This window comes from Etheostoma cragini, chromosome 7, assembly GCF_013103735.1.
Source record: "Etheostoma cragini isolate CJK2018 chromosome 7, CSU_Ecrag_1.0, whole genome shotgun sequence".
Lineage (NCBI taxonomy): Eukaryota > Metazoa > Chordata > Actinopteri > Perciformes > Percidae > Etheostoma > Etheostoma cragini.
In genome coordinates this window covers 10203228-10227233 of record NC_048413.1, presented here as the reverse complement: position 1 = coordinate 10227233, position 24006 = coordinate 10203228, and the positions used below count along the sequence as shown (strand labels likewise).

Below are 24006 nucleotides of genomic sequence, written 5' to 3'. Positions count from 1 at the left end.
TGTTCTGTTGTTTAAGACACTGATGTTGCCTTGAAAGGAAGCCAGAACTATAGGGTGTAGGACTGTATTTATCCTGTAGGTGGGAGTGTAACTCTTTCTATGTTACAACCTGCAGTAGCTGGAGTTGATTGTGTAGAGCCTACAAGATGTTACACAAACATATAAGAAGACTATAATTATTTTTCATTTCAGATATCAAACATGATCATTGCTTTTATTAGTTGTTATAAAATGTGTGTGCATCAAACAGGTGTGAGTTGATGAACAACGTGCATGGTGAGTTCACTAGCAAGGTGTGAACAGGTATGTAAATAGGCATGGATATTGTGTGGCATGCCCTGACAAGAATGGATTAAATACTTTAACAACTTCACTGAGGAATTCAATGTGTTGCTATATACAGAGTATGAGCAAGAATGAGTGCATGATTAAAGTCTGTTGAATATGTGGCCCAGTTAGCTCAGTTGGTAGAGCAGGTGCACATAAGTAGAGATATAATCCTTGATGCTGCGCCCACGGGTTCAACTCCAATCTGCAACCCATTGCTGGATGTCATTGCCCCCTTTCATGTCTTCACCTGTCCTGTGGAAATAAGGGCCTAAAGAAGATCTTAAAAAAAAAAAAAATCTTTTGAATAAAAATTGTAAACATTATTCTTCTTAATAAATAAAATTTGCCAAAACTCACCAAACCACATTGGTGTTTTTTTTAATGTTTTACTAAAATACTTTGCAACTTATAAATCTAGGATAAAAACTATGATACATCCATCCATAAAGTGTCTATTACAGGGATACAAAAATACACCATATAAAGTAACATAAAATTTTATCATATAAAATACTTCAAAGACAACATAAAAACAGCAGCGCGGAGTAAAAGACAAGAGAACAATCGTTTAGGCACTGTAATGGAAACTAAACAGTTTCTTCTGCTTTCACCACAGGGCTATCAAACTACACATCATCATCTGATAATGGAGGATATGAGTAAAACACTGGGATACAAGTCTCTCAGTATGAAAAAAGGAGCTGGGCTGAAGCTAGAGGTTGTGTGTTATCAGTCGTATTCTTTACTCACATCTGGTTAAGAAAATCAAAACAGGGCTGATGTTGAATATGTGTGGAGGGAAAGGGTGATGGGGATTCTACTGTTAATCCAATTTGTATTCAAACAAATCAGTGAAAAGATTTTTTTTCATTTTGGTGGTATTTCGTAAAATAAGAATGCGTTTTGCATGGGTCTTTAGAGCACTGGAAATTAATGACGTGTACAATAGCAATTCAAGGTTATGTTGCAATGAAAGAAATGTGATATTACAGAGTTTTAGGCAATTGCAGTGAAAACAGAAACTAACACAAAGCATGCAGTTTCTTTCTGAATATTTTACTACTCCTACAGCAATGTTTTAATACTAACATCAACTGGAAGAGTAACTACTCAATCGCAGCAGACAGTGGTATACTTTATGACATTGTTAAATAGTAAATACTGATAATGATAAAAGGTCCATAGTGGCCACACAGCACACCTCTAACTGTTAGAGTGAGTTGGCTGTGACAAAGACAAAGATCTTGGCCTGGAAAGTGGTAAATGTCCCCTGTCTCCAAAGCTTCATCTCCACATTGATTAAGAAATCCCTCGGACCCTCGACCTGTCGATTTAAGTACACAGCGCCCGTGTAGGCATTCAGCTTCCGGGTGCTGAAGTAGTTTTCCTCGTTCCCCTGGGTGATGCTGACGATAACGTTGTCCCCAGAGTAGGCGGGGGAGGGTCCGATGCGGAAGATCTGAGCAGGGATGACAATGTTGGACTGGAAGCTGAGGTAGTAGGAGGTGATTCTCAGAGGAGAGTTTTGACACTCCAGGTAGTTGGGACAGCTGATCCGCTCACAGCGCCTACAGCAGACACAGGGAAGGCAAGGTGAGGCAACTTTATTTGAGTACTTTCCAACAACAATGTAATTCAAAGTGCAAGATTTGTTGTCTTATAAAGAAAGTAAAATCAAGTACTTCCAAAAAGAGTGATAAGGCCAAAAAAGAAATACATGGATTAAGCAGATTTACCAACATTTAAACTGATTAATGTCAAATAACGCTGCTTTCTGACATGTCGTGATCCACTTTAAATAAACTTTCCTTGTCGTTTTACTCCCCTCCCTCTTCTTGTTTTAAAAGGAAAACTCCAAAATAAATGATCCTTCATACATTCTCACATGTATCAAAATAACAAAATAATGTCAACCTCATGAAAGATAAATGAGGCGTCATATTAAACATTGGTATGGGTTTTCACAGATTTTTATCACTTACGTGTCAGACACTTTGCGGTAGTTTGGTGGACAGTCGAGAGAAAGGCAGCGGTACCCTCCTTGGATGTTGTAGCAGGTCTCAGCTAGAGAGCAGTTATGGGCCCCCGTGGCACACTCATCAATATCTAAAAACACACAGAATAGACAAGGGCTGGTTTACTGCCTGGAGATGAGGAAACACATTAGTCACAGCACGACTGAACTTAGAGGAAAAGCTTTATTGCAGAAACATGTAAGACAAAATCTAGTGCTTGTGTGGTGAAAAACTGCTCAAGTAAAAAAATCTAATTAGCAAGACAAGAGTTTTGGCCAATAAAGTTTTACAGTCTGTGTAATTACCAAGCCACTGTAAAAGTACCAATTATGTATATCTGAGCATAACCATTACTATACACTCTGTGTAAAGTTAAATGGGTGCAAAGCCACTTTTAAAATCTATTTCAGAGCAGAAGTCAATGCGGTACCCTTGTAACAACGCAGCTACAGTACAGTGTGCATGCATTTTGTTGGTTTCGTTTTTCGAGGGGTATTCACCTCTGCAAGAGCGTCCGTTTGGAGACATGGTGTACCCATATTCAGGACAAGCACACTGGTAACTGCCTGGAACGTTCATACACTTATAGGTACACAGATGGCCAATGCTCTGGGAGCATTCGTCAATGTCTGGATGACAAGGAGGGAGTAAATCATGTGAAATTGATTCATAAACTTGCCCAAACGTATGTTTTGTGTACAAGAGTGTGCTCTACCTTCACAGGTGTGCCCATCCTCCCTGAGGTAGTAGCCCTGTCTGCAGTAGCACTGGTAGGAACCATAGATGTTGGCACACTCCTGACTGCATGGGCTGGCCAAACACTCATTCACATCTGGAGATTAGAGGTTAGAGCTCATTACTGTCAAAATGTATTTGATCAAAGGGTTTTCAATGTTTTTTATCCTAACATATAAACACAATGTTGTTATTAAGCCAATCATGTTTTTACTGGTTTGTGCTTTAAGGCATGGCATGATGTCCCCCTCACCCTCATCCCTCCTTAGCAATATGCTGTACAGTGGCCAGCTTTTATATCAGCTTAATCTAGGAATCAGCACTGTTCATGCACGCACACACACACACATACACACGCACGCACGCACACACACGCACACAAGCCTGGCACATGCACACACAGACATATTTTCATGAGTAGATTCAAAAAACCATACAGCCACATGCACCAACACGTACACATGGATGCACATGCTCTCTCACACTCAGGCAGGCAGGCATTAATACATACACACCTTCACAGTTCTTCCCATCGCCGGATAAGCGGAAACCAGAGGTACACGAGCATTCATAGGAGCCTGGGGTGTTCTCACACGTCTGGGCACACAGGCGGCCTGGGTAGCGCCAACACTCATTTACATCTGAGAGGAAGAAGCAGTGTCATCATACCTCTGTGAGTGTGTATTGCATATGCATGTTTGCACCCATGTGTGCAAGGGCCCGTGTGCAACCGAGCATGCTTGTCGCGCAGCACGACCGTACATACGTGTGCATGCCTGTGCGTGTTTGAGTGCATGTCAATGGGTGTGTGATGTGAGGGGACCAGCTGCCTGCTGATAGTCTAAACACTTGAGCTGAGTATATTATTATGAGAGTCACAACACAGTGAAGCACAAAGAGAGGGAGCAGCGGCAGCCGCAGCAGGGGTAGAACAGAGTCCTCTGAAGCAGGAGATGTGATCGGCCCACTGGCTACTGCAGGAGCCCGCAACAGAGCCTGGGAAAAAGCAGCAGCTCTCCCACCGCAGAATAATAAAAAGGAGCAGTAGAGTAGGCAGACATAGAAGTGGGGGGGCTGTACAGTAGTGCGAAAGTGAAAGGTGAAAAGGAATCGAAGAAGAGAACAGAGTGAGAATGGATCTGAGAGACAGGGGCGCAAAGGCTAAATATACAAAACTTTTCTTTCTCTTAAAACTTGTTTGTAATGTGCAATATGTAGCATGTGCATCTGGTTGACAACATACCTACACACATCCTCCTGAATGAGTCGTACTGATAGCCCGTCTGGCATTCACAACGATAGGAACCAGGCAGATTGTGGCACAGCTGACCCTCTCCACATTGATGCAGACTGCCCTGACACTCGTCCACATCTACAGTGCAAGGAACACATACATGGTAATGGGATGAGGAAATCAATAAAATTACATTCAGCTGCCATGAATGGATGTTATTGGTTGTTGTTCGTTTTTTGACTATGTCCTTAGTACGTGACATTTTGTTTATTCTTTGCTGCAATGAAAAAACATTGCAAAAAATAACGCCATTACCAGTAATTCAACCTCTCTTGCCTGAATCACATCTATGTCCTCAAGTCTGTATATGAAACCCTCACATTACACATTCTTCATGTGGGACAACTTCAAATCATACCAACACATCTGGATCCATCAGGACTGGCATGATAGCCACGGCTACATATTATCTTCCTCTGGCAAATGTAGGATCCCACCGTGTTGATGCAGTTAAATGCCAGGCTACATGGCTGGGATGAAGCGCCACACTCATCAATGTCTGTTACCGAGAGAGATACAGAGGGAGGGAGATAAGTTTAAAGAAAGACAGAAGAAGAATGAAGGCCCAAAGGCACAAAGGCAGGGCATGAGAGACTCTTAGCCACGCTGCGTGATATCAAAGCAAACACACATCACACAACTCTGAGTGTGTGTGTGTCTGTGTATGTGTGTGTGTGTGTGTGTGTGTGTGTGTGTGTATATGTGTGTCTGACACTTTCCAAGTTTTATCATTTCTCAGAGCATTTCTTTTACAATCCTTTCACAGGGGCGTCGGCTGCCTCGACATGCCCCAGTTCCTGCCCCTGGGGGCTAATTCCAAAGCATCAGTTTGTACTGGAGGAGGACAGAGGATTGGCTTTTATCCACCCCTCTGCAGCCCCTAACAGCAACCTGTCTGATCTCCTGTCTGTGTGGCATTTAACCCCTCTGTCACTGAAGCCGTACTGATTCACCTGCATGGCGTACAACCATGTGTCTGCATAGACTATGATTCACCTGTGGGGAAATTTTGTACCTGGCCTGATTCACTCAATTGTGTTATCTAAATCCCTTGTTTGCTTGCAATATAACATCTAACCGTAATACAGTGCCACACATTCATTCACTTGTTTCCCCCCTAACAAATGTCAGTTTATTTCATCTATTAGCACAAATAAACCCAGAAATACTGTACATATGTGTAATTGAATGAAAATCTCCATACATTTTGCAGAAACCTTGCTGTACTGGATATTAGCAAGTTTATAATAATCTCTGTAAGAAAAAGTTATTATCCTTACCTATACAGTTGCCCTGTACGTCCTGGATAAAGCCCCCATGACATCGAGGTTTAGGGTTGCACCTAAACGAGCCCTCGGTGTTCACACACTCAAAGCCAAACCCACAGTTATGGCTCTGCTGCACACACTCGTTAATATCTAAGGAAGACAATTAATACATAAACTAATGAGGACTGAATGAATGATTGATTGCAAAAGAAAATACAAATCAAAAGTAGTTTCAATCTAATAAATGTGTGAACTACAGTTAACGCATGTTAAAGGAGATATACATATAATGCCAAAGATAACCACTAGATGGCACTGTGGTTAAATGGCAGGCGCTCATTTGTACTGCTTTACATCTATCAAAATGCTTTCCCTGTCACTACTCCATAAGATAATCAAGAGTAAACGTATTGTATTATAAGAAAATGTATCTATACTAATCACTTAGTACTGTTGGGTCTTTGTAATTGTAAATTATAGTGTGTTCTAGACTTACTCCATCTGTAAAGGGTCTTAAGATAACTCTTAGGATTTGATACAATAAATAAAATTGACTTTAAATGAATAACAACCACAATGGCATGAATGGCAGTTTAATTTTTCAGCTAGATGAATACATCTAATGAGTCAAACCAGCAGAAGTCACATGCATTGAAAGTCCTCTTCAGTGTGTAAATAAACATTGCTGCTTGTTCCCCAAGAGCTCTCTTACACCGGTGTACTGAGCAATTCACCTCCTGTCAATCAGCCTTCCACGTCTGTTGCCATAGTACGAACTAAAGCACAGAGGAACACAAAGTGTGTGTGTGTGTGTGTGTGTGTGTGTGTGTGTGTGTGTGTGTATGTGTGTGTGTTTGTGTATAATGCATGAGTGTCTTACATTTCCAAGCATGCTTGCAGTGCTGTAGCGAGGCCTAAAACAGCCCTGGCAAGCAACCCTGCTGAGATTGGTTAGGTCTCTAAACAACAGACTGTGATTGACCACCTTGCTCCTGTCACAAGCCTGGCAGAGTCTGCAGAAGCTGAGTGAGCCTGACACCGATGGAGACAGAGAAAAGCTACAAAGCTGGATGAATGTGTGAGGGATTGGCTATGATCTCCTAGTGAAATTTTTACCCTGTGCTTTTTAAACAGTTTTCACCTTTCCAGAATGAGCTGAGTTGAAATAATATCAAGATACCAAGCATGTGCACAGATTTCTTTTTATGAATAGAAAAGCTTTACACAACTTTTAATGGGTTTAGCATTTGGGAGTTTTAGCCAGGCTAATGGGCTGGCTCTATGCAGAGCTATGCCAGTCTGTTGGTTGGACCACTGCCTCCCAGATTTAAATATCCAAACAACTATTGGATGGATTGCAATGAAATTGCAGGGATTTGCGATTCCTCTGTTGAAAAGCATTACCAAGATATGCTATTGGCATAAGTACAGCTTCACAGAGCTGCTAGCATGGCATTGGTCTTGTTTGCCTCTATTTCCAAAGTTTTTTCCCCCCATTTGATCATGAATTAAATATGAATGCATAGATTATTGGTGTTGCTGGGATATAATTGCAAAAATAACGGGACATTATCTGCTTTAGTACTACGTCAGAAAATCCACTGATTGTACAAAACATCAAAAACTCCTATTTTCATAAAGTCATGATTAATATGTTTTGGCCCTAATCCACCCACCATGCTTTGAATAATGTGGCAGTAAGTGTTTTGTCAGCATAAATTACTGTGTTAGCTGTAGGTCACACCAGAGCCATCTTTTTTATCTAATATTGTGTACATTTTGGCAAATCTGCACTGTAGAAATGCATGCCGCATTAGCTACTAGAAAATCTGTGAAAAAGTCTAAATTTTTACTCTTCAACATCTCCTATGACACCGAAAGAAAAGAAAGGGTGTCATTTATGGCACAAAACTACTAAAACTACTATAGGAAAACAGTGGATATTGATCCAAGATTGCACAATTAATTCATGTCTTATCTGAGTAGCATTTTGTTTAGAGAAAAGATAGCGACGCAATTCAGTTTCTCCTTGATGGGTTACTTTACTTCATTTGTGAGAGGAGGAAAAAGGAGTGTTTCATTACAGTCTCTTAGTAAGCCATGAATAGGGAATAGGTAGTGCAGCTTTTCACTCTGCACTCTGTATGATGATGGCCCAAAGTGGCAGCTCTTCGAAGGTTTACCTTTCAACATACTTTCTTGTTAAAGCAACACTAGACAACTTTTTGTACCTTAAAATAATGTTTCAAAAATCGTTTTAGTGGTTCATCAACTCCTAACAGGGTGAGCAGCACTTCTGCATTTGCTTTACGGCCCTGTACCGGCTATAACCGCACTATAAAAGATTGCCAGATTGTGTATCTGAAATGTAGTTCCATTGAAACAAAATGTGGCAATTTTGCTTTCAACCCGTAGGGAGGCCGAAGCAGGAAACGTTCCCATAGTGTTGCTTTAAATGCTCATTTTGCCTGGTTGAATATTATTTAAGTTCACATGAAGCTGCGGATTAGCTGAGTCCCCTTTTCAGAGTTTACAGAAACCCATCTGCAGTGGCGAACAGCACTAATAGCACATCTAAAACCCCTCTTAGGAGTCCCTCTTCCTGAACACTGCAGCTGCTTTATGTTCGAGACAGGCTCAATTTATGGTGCATGGAAATAATAAGACGTATTGGGAGGTTTACAATTGCATCTCCCAATTGCAAAGTTGGGTGCTACCCACAAAGACAAGCCAGCTCTTCATACTAGGAGTTAACAGCAAGCAAATACTATGGAAATATTTTTTCTGGAGTAACATTGTATATCATTCCCTCTTGTCTGTGTACTCACATGTGTTCCTCATTAAAATCACTGGATGTGAAGAATAAAAAAAAAAAAATCTCCTTTTAATACTTACTCTCGGGGGTGGTCAAAGTGATTGTGTTACTGAACAATGTGCTTTCCTTACATTGTGAACATGCAGTTATACAAATGCTCTCCTGCTGGTATTAACAAAATGTTCACAGTGAGTGAAAGTAAATATTTAGATTCTAATAAGGTGAGGTGTACCTTCACAAATGTCGTTGCTGATCTGGTATCCCGGGGGACAGGTGATCAGTCTCTGACAGATATAATTCCCTGCAGTATTCACGCAGCGCTCATTCAGCTGGCAGGCGCTTGTGGACAAACACTCATTTATGTCTGAATGTTAAAAACAAAAAGAAAAAAATGACAAATGATGTGTCAGTGTGAAGAAAGAGAATAAATAATGAATAGTGCACAGTAGAAGATGCTGGATGAATATGCTTAGAAAAAGCGGATAAGGAGATGTACAAAAGTACTGAGTCGTGGTCTGTGTGTGTCTGCTGTCAGCAGTTAAACACAGATTGGAGAGACTGGTTGGACCCTTCTCTGGAAGAGAGATTAGGGGCAGGGCCATTGGGTATAAAGTAACATCCACACAATGAGATATGTGTCACCATACTGAGCTTCTGTCTGTGTCACTGATTGTGGCTGTCAAGCAGGAGACAGACCAGCGATAATGGCTTAACTTAGATTTATCCCCAGGGAGAGCAGTAGCTGATCAAGCTCATGATAAAACACAGTTAGCCACCATTCCGAGTGGAAATAAAGGCACATATGGGATGTAGTTGGTAAGATATATCGTGATAATGCATGAATAGTTATCATCCCTCTGGTAGAGACCCAGTTTAAGATCAAGATGAAAACAAGGGCTCCCAATTTTTTATATAAATATATTTTTTTGTGTGCATCACAGTGTGTTTTTGAGAGTGAAGGGGATTAGGGCCGTATCTCCTCTGCACATCTAGAGGCGCTGATTAGAGAAAAAGAAAAGTCAGTTGCAGACAGTCTTCCCAAGAAACTCTGAAAAACACAACTGAAACGGGGGCTGAAATAGCAAGCCATTTTTCACTTCTGTGATTGCACAAAATTTCCATATATAATAATAATTAAACATCCCTAATTTTTAGTTCCTTACCCTCACAAGAGCGTCCATCGGCCATAAGAGAGAATCCTGAGAAACAGGAGCATTGAGGCCTTCCGCCCACTGAGGTGCAGTGTTGCTCACATGGGCTGTTTCCTGAAAATAATACTGTATAGTGAGTTTTAAATGAAATATACTGTTCTACGAGTCCATACAACAGTATTTAGGGTGAAATAGATGAGATCATATAGGCTCTGGGTGGGAAACAAAACATCATTTATATTTCCCTTTTTCCAGGTTGATCCCTGACATAGTCATATTGTATTTCCTACTTTTGGCCCACAGTGTGGTAGACCTCCACCCTGGTGTCATGGAAACCAAACAAGACAAGCAAAATGTGACCCTGCACAGATTATAATATGGAGAACTTGTGAGAATGAGTGGCTGATGCTGAAAACAAACTAACCTTTGATACAATCTCACCGCTTGTGTTTGACGTTTACAGCACAATTACGTTTCATAAGTTTGACATAATAACCATATCAATCTAGAGCTGCCTACAAGCTGGCTTCTCCTGTTAACATGTTCAACTTCATCAAAATGAGTGTTCCAGTCTCCCATTAAGTCATAAGCGAAGAATGAAAGCGCTCGTTGTGGGCTGTCAGGCCTGTAGCTCCCTCTCCCCTCATTAAGCTGTACATGTTCTAACCTTCACAGGGGTTGACTGGGACAGGGGGGTGGGTGGGGGGCGGAAGCGGTGGAGTGGGCTCCACGGCCGCTCTGTCATCCTCCTTCAGTCTGTTCTCCTCGTCCACCGTCTCTGCAGAAACATGAATAATCCCCATCACAGAAGTGATGAATTACACTGTAATCAAGAATTCCACCTCTCAATCTACTGCGGAGGCTTACACCTTGTGTAACTCTCACATCTTCATCTAACGATATGAGGCCAGAAGCTACAGATGAAAGCTGTAATAGCAGTGAAGGTGAGACAGGAAAAAACATTGCCTTCAGACAAACAGTTGGTTTTATTAGTGAGCCCCATCCCTCACTGTAATTTGCTGAGAGCTCTGGCATTAGTATCCTGTTGAGACAGGATTGCGTTAGTGAAATCCACTGTTGATTAAAGTCTGGAACACTTCACACAACATTACCTGAAAGGACTTGAGAGGACCTTCAGCATGTGCAAAAAAATATTTACAAATAGTAAACATGTTTATTTTCTTCAGCTAAAAAGCCCTTGGACAACAGCAGAGATGTGATAAATTCAGCATTGCTGTCAGTCCAGGAAAGGGATGTGATTCAAACACCTATTATTAGGCTATATCAGGGCTTGCAGACAGGAAGGAACTCAAACACACCAGGAAAATAATACACTGTGAAAGCGTAGACAAATTACAACAAATAGGCTCTTCTTTACAGGAATACAGACTGTAAATCTTAATTCAAAGAACAGCTGGCACAGAGAGTCACTGTACGGTGTACTAACATCACTGGAAATGGCTGCTGGCACTGTGTGATATGGTTGGTGGTCTTTACCTTGTGCACAAGTGAAAGCGTCGTCTTGCAGCACATATCCAGGGAGGCACTCACACCGGTAAGAGCCTGGCGTGTTGACACATCTGTGGTGGCAGATGTTGCCCTCGTATATCAGGCACTCGTCCATGTCCTCCACCTCAACAGGACCCTCCACTGCATTCTCCCCATCCCGCTCCTCACCAATGGAGAAGGCCTCTTTAGGGTACGGGCTGTCAGACACTACGGCACACGGAGAGAGTGGCTATGGTTCTCACAAGCAGTTCAGCTGCATGATATGAAAAACTGCATCAAACTCTTAACATAGTTATGTAACTTTCCCAAGAGGAAAACACCAATTATAACAAATACAGAAAAGACACAATGGCCAAAACTACTATGAGAGAATGTATTTCCTTGTTAGTTTTATTGTAATGTTTATTTCTGCAGGGATACATACACAGCACTAACAACTGCCACATTACCACATTAATACCCTAAATGAGTTACTACCAACAACATAGTGGTTTTACTAAAAAGGGATATAATGCATTGCCAGGCAGGCAGGCAGGTAGGCGCTATATCTCCTAAAATTACAGCACAGAGGTGACCTGGGCTGCTATACTTTGTTCTGGGAGGCCAATGAGGCGCAACATTTTTCAGCAGGGTTGTGGAATCTTACTACAATGCTCCCTTTTAAAGAAAATGGATTGTCTTGGGTATGTATTTGATACTTCTCCCTAGCAGTGGGCTGGTGTTTATCAAAGGCCCCACTCATCATCGCCTCCCTATGGATCATGCGATGGATTTACAAATATTTGTTGACAGTACCTTTTATTGGTTGTGGAGTGGAGTTCAGAGCGGGCCTCTCCCTGACAGTGTGCCAGCCGTCTTGATTCCCAGGCGTACTCTCCTCCCCCTTGCAGCAGGTTAGAAAGGCATGTCTGCAGTGGAAACCCAGGTACTGGTGGGCTTCGCAGCGATGCCCCTCACGGTGGAATTGCAGCCCCAGAGAGCAGCAGCCACAGCACTCCTGCAGGGCACACAGTCAGTCCACTTACAGCATGTGTCATTTAGCTCTTTAGAGTAGCTGCTGTACATTTAATTAAGAAGGCTACACTCATCGGTCCATTATGTACCTGCACAGTTTTTAGGGATGCTAGTAACACGACTTTAAGGATGGAAATACCAGTCTGACGGTCCACCACACTGGTCAAGACTATAGAACGATAACAAATTTTACTGATATGATGGTTGCAGAGGATTACTGACTGATCCCAACTTGTTTTCACAAGCCACTATGACATATTCATCTGATTTGATTTCACATAATCATTCTAATGCCATTTGCTACTAAGGATGAATTAACATAATAATAATCACATCTTAACTTTTCTTTTATCGCCATCATAAGGGCACATTTTAAATTTGTTCAATACTTTAGTTTCTGACCTAACACCATTCCCAACATTCTCAGCTGTACTCTGTTGTTAGTGGTTAGTTGCAAATGGTAGCATGCTGTCATGTTAAACTAAGATGGTGAACAGGGTAACATTACTTGCTTTATAAATTATGAATTATGCATTAGGCACGTGTTATTCTGCATTTAGCCCATTGGACCACCACTGTGTTTCTGTGGACTGTTGGAGGCTTACCCTATGGACTCTAGCTGTAGAATCTTAATCTTGTTGAAATGAACTTTGATAGGACCGGCATGAATGTGGGGGGACTCTCCCCTTGCTCCCAGTCTCTCACAGTTTCCCCTACAGCTCTCAGTAACAAGATTACCACTTAGACTGCATGGGTGCAGAGTGAAACATAAAACTAAAGCAATGACCACTCTGATGTACTGTGGTTGTAGAGAGCATAATATTACTAAATCTACAGGAGTCCTATAGAAAGGTGGTGACAACCAATATCTAACAGCTGTACTGCTGCAGCATGGAGTTGATAATTGCCCCCCATGCTGCTCTAGGGCCTATGCGCCGTGCACAGAGCAGGTGAGGTATCCTTCAACACCAAGGTCAGATTGAAATGAATTGCTTTGGGAATCTTGGCAAACACGATAGAGTTACACAGTCACCGCGACTTGACCCTTATTGACCACCATAATAGCCTCAGGTCTGGTCTACCGCTGCTACTGTTTTAGCATATCAATCACCATGCTATGTTTCCACAATTTCAGAGAGGCCAAACAATTGACAGCTCACATTTCCAATTCCTGAGGTCTTGCTTTGAAGGTACAGTAAAGATTTAGGACTGTGGTAATCTTCAGACATGATTGGCCATAAATCATTTTGGCTAAATTAAATAAGGTAACTGAATACCAGGGAACTGGCACCACAGCAGTAATACTCATAGGAGATATCTAGAATTAAGTTGCTTTAACACAGCAGAGAGACTCTCACTGGATTCAAACTATTCCCATCTACAGCTGCTTTCAAGTCTACTGTGACTAATGCATGCATCAATTGTTAATTCAGACCGCATTGGGCTTAATTTGAAATTAAAAAATTTGATTAGGTTTAACTGTGAACCCAGTGAACTTTGTTTGCTCTTTGTGGGGTCTCTGGTCATGAATGCTTGCCTTGTAGAAATCAATCCCACATTTATCGCTGACATCCTCTTGACACATATTTCCTGCTTTGGCTGCATTCAATCCAGCCAAACACCGACTTTCTCTCAGGGAACCGCGGCAGCACTGTTGTTGGGCAGTCCTGGCAGAGAAAAGCACAAAGGAGAAAGGACTGCTTTTTCAAGTGATGGACTGCAACTGAGGTTCTACAGCAACAATGAGTGGGTTGGCAGTTCTTCCCATGACTACTACAGAGCTGACCGAACTGTTTTCAAGTTTCTACACATTGAATTGAAACCTTAATAATTTACTGGTCAAAGCTCTGAGGACGATTCAGTGTTTCCAAAGAAAAATGAACTTAAATGTCATTGATCTTGTAAGAAAACACTCCATAATAACAAGATATGAACAATATGTCACTTTACGGATCTTTTCCGAGTTCAACTTAATAATAAGTCAAATGAAGTAGATAAACAGTCAATTACGTTTCTACAGAAGACAATTTGAGATGATTTACGTTATTTTGTTTTTAGTTCAGAGAATTAAACTAAATAATGTGAGTGGGCGTTTAATAATGGCCTTACCAGCAGATGGAGTGCCTATCTTTTGTGGGTTGCTCCATGTTGTCACAGTGACCATTAGCTGAAGACCATTTCTCCCCTGTCTCGCAGCAGGTCCTCACCAGCTCTTTGGCAGACACTATAATGAAACACAAAAAACTCAGTTCCAGGTTTATCCCACTCAGCGCAGCCAGCATTTTAGAGGAATGATATGTGAATTCAGCTGGAAGAGGATGGTTAACATTTTCCATCTTAGAATCCCATCAGTCAGATGCTATACCAATCTGGTTAGGGGATATCTGAAGTGCAACTGGATTTCATCTTTGGAGGAACACTTGTCTCAGAAATACACTTAGAGCTGAAAATAGCAAGTACAACGTGTGTTTTTTCTCGACTGCTCTAACTTTCATTGGCAGGGAGAAGTCTGTCACCTAAAACTCTCTAACATTAACTTCAGATTAAAATGGTCTTTTTTGTTACATACTGGCAAATCAGAGCTGGAGCAGAGTGAAAGAGTAACATATTAGCATTATCAGCAAACAGGGTCAGGGAGGAGACAGAGCAAAACACATTATCCAGTTAACAGGAAAAATGTATGTGTGTTCCTTCAATAACAGGGCAGCGCATTCCAGCTTTGATTTTTGGCTCCAGTGCTATAGAGATGGAACTCATGACCTGCATGTCTTAACAGTCAACAGGTCAATAAATTTTCCTCTCTGGATATACACCAACCACAATATTTTTTTGACATTGAGTATTTATGTGTTGACACTGGCCACCACAGGAGCAGGTAATGTTTCACCTGATTCCCATGTTCACCATCTCAGTTTTGCATAACATTTGCTAACTAGCATTTAATGCAAAGTATAGCTGAGACATAAGTTGTTCATAGGTTATTTGGTCAAAAAACAAAGTATTAAATTAGAATTTTAACCTGATTAGGGCACTGTATAAAATCAGATGTTCATACAAGTGATTTCAGTTGATCCTGTGGAGAGTAATAATGTGTTTGCCAGATTTATTGCCAATCCATTCAAAATTTTTCATTATTAAACCATCTATTTTCAAAACCAAAAAACGTGAACCTGCTGAGCAGGCGGAGCTAGAGAAAAAAAGTCTGTGGAACACCAAAGTCATTGGGGTCCAACCTATGGGGACCATGAATGTCTGATAAAAAATGTATCCTAAAATGTATTTCTCACGGCATGGTTTGTTCCAACGTAAGCCTTAAATTATGGCATGCGTCACACAGAGGAGAGCCCAAGCAAAACTATTATGGCAGTTGAAAATAGCTCAGCAAAGACATCAGAGTGCCTAAGGACATTCTGAAACTTCATCTTCCGCATCCACTTTATTATTGTTGAAATACCTCTCCTTGACTTACCTATACATTACCTATACAGACCAAGCCAATTATTTAGAGTCGAGCTAGAGACTGTTGCAGCGGCATAATTTAAAGGTTTAGAAAGAAGACAATTCAAACCTTGAAAGACATGATGCCACTTTGATACATAACTACAGTATCTGTGTCAGCCATGCAGTTAAACAAGTCCCTTTGAACCTGAGTGAATGTATATTAAAAGACAAAGAACATAATTATTCATCCTCCTTTTTCTGCCTCCTATTCATTTTCTCCAGGTGAAATCACCCGTCATGAACATTGCACAAATTTGCTCCATGTGTCTATCCAAAATGTGTGATGTATACAGAGTTAAAATACATACAGTTTATCACCGTGTTAACAAAGGGTTAAGTAGATCAAATGACTTTAAAGGGAGACTGTTTCACCAAAATAACTACTGGGGATGAAGACAATGATGAACTATTTATATCTGTCTCTTTGACAGACCTTTTAATTAAGACTATATCACAACTTGTTCCATTCAGTTGTGCAATAATTAGCCAAGTTGATTCATTGTGCTTGCACAATGGGAATCTAAAATACACACGTGAAGCTGGCCCAGGAGCTTCTCTTTGTCCCAGGCCTGTAATTATGTATTTCCATTAGACTAGCATTAACACCAGATGCTTCCTTGTCCAAATCCAAAACTGGTGACATCACACCCTTTGAAAAATATGAAGCTAGAATAACAACCAAAAAGGGCAACTCTCAACATGTCTGGAGGTGTCATAGTGCACTGCCACATATCAAGGCTCATGTGTCTTCTTTTGTGGACTTGGCAGTGATTTATAATACACATGGGCTGAAGAGAACATGACCGACAACATGAATAACAGTACATGCCAATGGTCCATGACATACAAACTCATGTGGTTGAACAAAAAAGAATGTCCGTGTTTGTGTATGTGTGTTTGTGTGTGTGTGTGTGTGTGTGTGTGTGTGTGTGTCTGTGTGTGTGTGTGTGAAGGCCTGGCTTGAGCTCAGAAGGGAGTGACATAATGTTCTTCTCACCTTCAACATGAGTACTTGCAGAGATATCGTGTCTTTTAGAAACACATAATCACTGTCCAACAACAGCTGGATGTGACATAGCAGGAAGGGCTCTCCTGCTGTCGCTATGACTTCATTTCCAAAACGGCCAATTCAGGTTTTAATTATTGACATTTTATGTCTTAATCTCCCTGAGATTGTGAGCCAACATTCATGTGATTCATCATGGTGTAGTCTTAATCGGGGTTAGGGTTTAGTTGAGTGCCCCGAGGGCTTGCCTTAGTCTTTGATGGTTTTAAACAGTAACCTTCAATCCAATTACACCTCTTTGTGGTTAGATAACCTGAATGAAAAGCTAAAATATACTGGCAGAATTTATCACTAATGGTGCATTGAATTACTGTGATTTATAGCTTGTGTTTCCTAAGTATGCCACACATGTCCTTACACTCTCCAGTGTGCATGCAGTCATGATGTTTTGTAAAGTTTCTGCAAGGCCATATCAGCATTAGAGATTATTTTTGCATATTAAATTGGTTAAGTGTATTCCACTGTACTTCTCGGACCAAAATATTCTCCACAGTCTTGTAATCTGAACCTGTTTCCCATTGCGTTATATATACAAATGTGTTCTCAAACCAGAACAAAGGAATTTGCCTATTTCTTGCTAGAAGAAATCCATCCAAATTCTAATTTTGGACCTGATGGAAAAAAATAAATAAAGGAATAATATTACCTAATTGGCTAATTTTACAAGCCCAATTAAAAGCAACTATTTTCTGCATTAGAGGTCATGTTCATGTTAATTAGGCATACATATGAATGTAAGATTTCATATGAAAGGAGAAAACATGCTTGTATTGTAAGTCTGAAAGATCTGTGTACAGCTGCTTGTTTGTTAAAAACATAAATACAGATGGTACAAGAGGCAGATCTGTTATTGCGTTGCAATTTATCACCAATCACTCTCTACTTATGAAGTGGGTCTCTTTAATGAGTGATTTCCTTCATTTGGAGCAGATGTTTTTTTATTTATAAGCATGGGTGACATGTGGATCAGGCGTCTTTTTTTTAATATGGACATGTTGGGGGTGGGAGATATGCCAGAATTCCTGGAAATGACCTGGAAGGGACCCTAGATTAACCAGAGTGAGCTATCTTCTGTAAATTTATGTTCACAGTTAATGGTACAGTAGGAATGAACTCTCACACAGCCAGCTCTGGAATCCACCCTTCTTTTCATCCTGAGGAAAATTACACATCTACTCAGCCCACTCCCATATGCAGCATGTTGTGACAAAAAACAACACTTCTTCAGTAACTCCAACTCACCTCAAATGATTTTTATGCTTCAGTTTCACTCATTTATAATGTCTACCATTCTTCTAGTTTAGTTCAGTTTTAAGGTTGGTGCAGGAGGGAAGGTTACCGTGTGGAGAATATCTGAAGGTGTGCTTCAGATGAGGTGATTACTGGGAAGATTTGGAAACCAGCAGCCTCACGGGAGACAGCTAATCACACCGGCTCATGAGGGAGTAGTGAGTAGCGTCTGGCAATCAAGCCACAACAGTGGCCTCATTCATCACATGGGTATTATGCCGCTCACAGGTACAACCCCCAAGTAATCCTATACCAGGTCGAGCTTAGCATCAAAAAGCCTGAACAGACCCATCCCCCTTCTGAGCACACACAGCTTCTGGTTGGAAAGAGAGAGGGCACATGTGCAGGAGTAATTGATTGAAAGAAAAAAAACATTTATCTTGGGTTTCACTGCAAAGGCAAGGTATTTATGTTTAAAGAATAATGGTTGTGTTCTCTTATACATGCTTCCTCTTTTCCTCTCCAAATAACTTTGGCATCTTCTGCTAATGGCATTGATAACAGGCATTAGTCAAGGCCCTTATCAGCTGGGTTTTTCCTGTCTGTGTTTTAACATGTCAGCGCTCTGGAGACCTCCCCTTAGTCCAATGACCTTCCCCAGTATACATGCACAGTGTCATTCCATCCTACAAACTTACTATCCAAACCAGTTACTTTGAGCTCCTTATCCCAGGAGAAAAAAAATACCCTTTCAACTCGAACTCTCTTCCATGAAGCCTTAATTCACAACTGAATAGTTCAACGTTATCCTAATGGAATTATGGACATTGTGGAAAATCTGTCTAAACCATTAACTGTTTTTCCCGCAGAATAAATAAAGGAGTTGGCTAACAGACGTTTCACACAAAATTTTACATTTTACCCAGAGTTGACCTCAGTCTGTAGCCCTCCCTAAAAGTGTCATGGCAAACAGCACCAAACTAGTCCAGTTCCTATGTTCTCTGGTCGCGCTGGTAAATGAATTTGACAGTAACACCTTACAGATACATTCAGCATATTCTACACATACCTATGGAGGCCAGGTGCTGAAAAGGAAAGAAAAGTCCTGACAGGTCTCAACACAAATCATAGTATTGTAAAGTAGGTTAACTACACACCTCCGGATGGGGGTTTGCATGGACCCCATACCCATAATGAGAAGGATTTCTCAGTGTCTTGAACCAATTCCTTTAGTAATTCAGTCATTAATTCAGTAGGGATGAAATGAGAAGGCTCATCAATTTCACACCTTCATAATTTAATTCACCCACTTCATAGGGAAGTCTTATAATATAATACATTATGCCATAAAGTATGGGGAACTATGATGTAATTAGGTTTTCCTCGGCAGGAAGTTTATAAATCATTAACACTTAAATAAATGCATAAAATTGGATTATTATTATATGACATTGTGTTAGATTATTAGATGTTATGAATCTATATTTTATCTGCAACCAAACATCATATTTTGGAAAAAGACAAGTTGTTTTTCTCATGTTTTCCAGTGCAGTTTAACTCATCTTCAAGACATCCCAGTAATCACATCCTCATCTACTTTTCCTCCTGGGGCCTGAAGTTGATCTGATTGGGCTGATCTGGTTGAGAACATGCTGATAATCACATGAAGAATCCCAGAGCTCTCAGCAGAGCATGGTAGGGAGAGAAATTCCAATTTCAAGTGCTCTTGAAGGATTTATCAGATATATAAGAAGCATAATAATGTCAATGTGGCGCTATGCTTAGTTTTATTCCTTATTTACAAACCTCTAAAGAAATAAATATAGCATTCTCTCATCTTGAATGGTTAGGTTGATATATTCAATCCAGGGAAAACAGACGTTTCACAAACAATTGTTTTTCCTGGACCACTGCCAGCTCGGGTTAAGGTTCACAGAGTGCGTAAGAAATCCTCTTCAAAAGACAAGATGTGAGAGAAGGAAAAAGGAAGATGTCGGAGGATGAAACGGCCCAACATCGTCATTGATGTGCTATAAAATCATCACACTGTGATGTTTTTAGATGTATGAATCAAAACATTTAATGTTTCAGATTTATTTTCAATTCAGCTGCTTTCAATCACTTTGTTCAACAAGAAGAGTTAGGGTACTGATCATAAAAAAGTTACTTAAAAACGTACCTTCGACGTCTCCCTCCACATCCTGAGACCTCTGGTTGGAGAAGGTTTGGGGTTGTCTTTGAGGCTGCTCTCCATCCTCTCTCCTCCTGACTGGAGATCTGCTGGTGGGACTGAATTGTATTGAGGGGTATGAGGTCTCCTCCTCTCTACCGAGCGTCTGCCTGCGCTCCACTGATTCTTGTTCCTTGTGGCCAACAGACTGGAAGCCGCCATTAATCCCTGTGCGACCGCCTTGAGTAAATTTGTGATGGCCAAAGTGCCTGGCCCCATGGTTTGCACGGTCGCTGTATGCTGTGTCTTTTAAACTGTCCTGTGCCACTCTGTTTCTGCCACTGTTAAGTCTAATGGTTCTTTCAGATACTTCCTGCTGCGGCCTGTGGTTCTCTGTGGTCACTCCCTGTGTGGTTGTTGTTAGCGATGTTGATGTTTCGCTCTGAGCCTCTGTAGTGGTTGGATCCGTGCTATGTGTGACCTCAGCCTCACTGTTCCTTTCTGAAACAGAGCTTTTTTGTGTCTCCCTCAGCTCATGTCTCCTGTCATCATGGGAGCTGAAGGAATTGGAGCTTGATTCTGGATAAGTTGGTGGTAGTGTAGTAGATTCCAGTGGTTGGGCCAGATCTTGGATCGTGGAGGATTTTGGGCCTGCCAGTGTGTAGTCATAATCCCCTGTGCCAAAACTGGGTGTGTCCTGCTTATACAGTGGTAAAGTGTTTCCCACTGCCAGCTTGGAAAATGGTTCCACAGGTCTGGTTTGTCGGTTGTCATCATGGCTGCTCAAGTCTCTGAAAGGGTTGTTGTTCTCAGTGGTCGTAGCCCAGATGGGCTTATTAGAACTACGAATGTCACAACCAGGGACAGGTGAACACATTAACCTCCCACCATCATTTGGACAGTGGCAAACCTGACAATTGTCCATCTGAAAGGAGTGTCCCGCCTCGTACTTCTTGTTGCCATGGGTACAGCCAATCCGACCACATTGCGGACACCCATCTGCAGGTTGTGAAATATCAATGCAGTTGGGGGGGATTTCCGGACACGGAATGAAATGACAGCTTATCTTCCCTCCTCCTTGGGGACAGGAGCATTCAGTGCTTCCAAAATCAACAAAGTAAGCTTCCCCCTCTGGGACTTTCCCCTTCCGGAAGCCTGCTTGGATGCAGTCATAATACTGGTAACCCTCACAGGTGCAGCCCTTTTGTCTACAGGTGGGACAGCAGGCACCCTTCTCTAAAACCGTTTCAATACAGCTTTGCAGAACAGGACAGTCCACACCTGTGCAGTCTCTCTGGCTTAGACAGGTGTCCATGCACAGCATCACCCAACATAAAAACAAGGTCGCCCTCTGAGTGTTCATTTTGCATAAAAGTACAAAAAATAAATAAAAAATGTAAGTCAGTTCTTCAGAGTAAGGTTCTCCTCAGGCTCGATTTTTTCCCAGATGATAAGGAATGGTGTGTCTTATAGCCTGTGAAAGTAAACAGAAGTTAATGATATATTTACAGTACAAATGTTAGCTTGCATTCAGCTTGATAAAAAATCAGTGTCACATTATTTTTTGGTTTGTTTTCACAGTTATTACCAAAAACATGCTTTAACTTAAAAACCAGTCTGCTTTAATATGGCCACCTGCCTAATGTTTTTTTTCTTCCATGCCTACTCTCTGGGCACCACAGGGGATGAAAGCTGAGGTTTATATTTGATTGTGGAAATTTTGCCAAGGGTAAGATTGACTGAGGGAAATATGTACAACAATAACCCAACAAAAATTGCCAGTTGTTGAAAAAAACATTGCTGAAATAACAAGACCTCCCTTCTATGACAATATTATAGTCTGCCATACAAAATCTGTGTTCTAATTGTGTTGAGACTTGCTTATCTGAGTTTATCTATGTGCAGCATATGTTAGTGTATTCTCATAAAAGGTTTTGCTTCCCCAAATATGGCGGGGATGTTGTGAAAATACTGTACAGTCATTTGAGTCCATTGTTCATTTCTGCCTATAATAGCTGGTGGAGCATGCACACCGTGCTCTTGCGGGGATACAGTGACACACCAGCGATAGTGACAGCAAAGTAGCAAGAGCAAGCTTCTTTTTATGCACCAACTGTACAGAGCCAGAGTCAGAATGTGACAGGCTTGAGTCTGTGAGTAAGTGATGTGACTTCAAATCAGCAAGCACATTGAGAACCAGGTGTTTTCTATTTTACTTTTCCTGTTTTTCCTCACTGCTTGCTTTTGTGCCAAACGCAAAAGACTTATGTGACACTTCAGGCAAAAAAAGGTTCATAAATAGAGATAAAATCAAAAATGGTCTGCATGACAAACTCGTCTTAAGACATTTCCGGAAATGAAATTATTGAAACCAATTTCAGTTGTGCTCTTTCCACAATCTTGTCATCCCATTTTCTCCAAACTGCCTGTCCTTGGAAGGGTTTCCCACCACAAGAGGAGCAGCTACAGAGAGCAAAAGATAGAAGATGTTTACAGTTTACTTTTTCTTACCAGCCTACAGTATGGAGCTCCTGCTGCAACATACAGTACAAGAACGTAGCTGCTACTTATAATCTTTTTAGAAAATAAAAAAGACATGTTGGAATCTGGTTATTTCAAGTGCATCTGCTTGACTGTGCACTGATATTGTAGATATTGAGGAATCTAATTCAAACAACTGTGAGCAAAAACAGGCAGTGCTTCTGTAGGAATTGATAAAATCAAATATAGCAGAATTCCCAAAGATCTACTGTGGAGTTCATCAAAATAAACATAACATCTGTAGCTCTGTCTTTCTTCACAGCATGCAAAGCTACAGAACAACACAAAGTGAACTACAGCTCTGTTTAGACAATCAATGATGTTTTTGTTTGCTGGTGTACTAAATCATTTTACCAGATCTTGCATGGCCCACTGCCATGGTGTGTGTTGAACTCAGCCCTAAAGACACTGGAACTCTCTATGTTTGTCTACAACATTCAATGTAACGGGAAAATGTAACGCAGGGTAAAAGGCCACTTGGTGATAATTAAATCTGATGGACTCAGAGAAAACTCTCGCTGGTTGTACCTTTAAAGACCTTCATGCTTTCTGTGAATGACAAGTAGTCTGTTGGGCTGTTTGTTCAGATATCGGTTCGGGGAATATGTCCCACAAAACATTTCAAACTGCGACAGTGTGTCTTGCCATCACAGTAGCCAAAAAAGTACCTTTATCCTTGCCGCGCACTGACCCGCGCGTAAACATTGTTTTCACTCGAGCGAATACGCTGAAACGTCAATCCAACGAATTAAAGAATGAGTGTGAAATGTGAAAGTGACCACTCGCTGTCGAAACGGGGACTTCAACAGCTTTTGTGGTAAACCACTTAATGATTTCTCAGCGTGTTACTGAGGCGACTTTAACCTTTGGACTTGAAATGAAATCATGTCAATCATGCAGGCAAGAAAGTATCTCCCTAGTAAAAATCACAGAGTTTTAAAACATGACAGCATTGATCACAGAACGTATAATCTAAATAGTTGTCCCTATATGTTCACATGTCCAATGGAATACAATGCTCAATATAGGTAACAAATCGTGCATTGACATCGATTGTTTTTATCCATAAAAATCACGTTGCCTACCTTGCATCTATGACCATGCAGTGCCGTTTTGCTCCTGAAGGAACTGGTGCGTAAAGTTTATGTCCTGACTCCGACTTGAGAGACTGGCTGGGAGCGCCCTCGCTACCTTTTTTTTCGGGGCGGGACAAACTTCCATAGAATTACTTCCAACTCTTTTGAAAGTATTTTCCCTTACTGGATTACAATCATCCAACACACGAGAAATGACTAAACATGGAGCAACGCCAGTGGAAAATGTGTTAATAATTAAATGATTACGATGATCCAAAAATCAATAAGAAC

General features: G+C 41.0%; 1 protein-coding gene across 3 annotated transcripts; it reads right to left on the bottom strand.

The window, feature by feature from the left end:
* Window positions 1–711: 711 nt before the first annotated feature.
* LOC117947883 (fibulin-2-like) lies at window positions 712–23813 on the bottom strand. Of its 3 annotated transcripts, XM_034877234.1 has the most exons (17): window positions 23725–23813; window positions 20108–21572; window positions 14241–14355; window positions 13669–13798; window positions 11913–12114; window positions 11106–11324; window positions 10276–10386; window positions 9621–9722; window positions 8690–8821; window positions 5655–5792; window positions 4733–4873; window positions 4324–4452; window positions 3596–3721; window positions 3061–3177; window positions 2846–2974; window positions 2313–2436; window positions 1541–1898 (listed from the first exon to the last, which is right to left on the bottom strand). In XM_034877234.1, the coding sequence occupies exons 2-17, from the start codon at window positions 21459–21461 to the stop codon at window positions 1541–1543; spliced, it is 3627 nt and encodes a 1208-aa protein (XP_034733125.1). In that variant the 5' UTR covers window positions 21462–21572; window positions 23725–23813. The 3 variants fall into 3 exon arrangements, with proteins under 3 accessions (XP_034733127.1, XP_034733126.1, XP_034733125.1); XM_034877236.1 differs by lacking the exon at window positions 5655–5792 and having other exon boundaries at window positions 712–1898; XM_034877235.1 differs by lacking the exon at window positions 23725–23813 and having other exon boundaries at window positions 712–1898; window positions 20108–21461.
* Between the last annotated feature and the right edge of the window lie 193 nt (window positions 23814–24006).

Excerpts from the sequence above, each read along its gene's own strand:
- LOC117947883 (XM_034877234.1), bottom strand. The coding sequence starts at position 21,461 with ATGAACACTCAGAGGGCGACCTTGTTTTTATGTTGGGTGATGCTGTGC. Across the intron at positions 10,387-11,105 it reads CGCTTTCACTTGTGCACAAG|AGACGGTGGACGAGGAGAAC; the intron begins GTAAAGACCACC and ends ATGTTTCTGCAG. Across the intron at positions 1,899-2,312 it reads TACCGCAAAGTGTCTGACAC|GCGCTGTGAGCGGATCAGCT; the intron begins GTAAGTGATAAA and ends TGTCTGCTGTAG.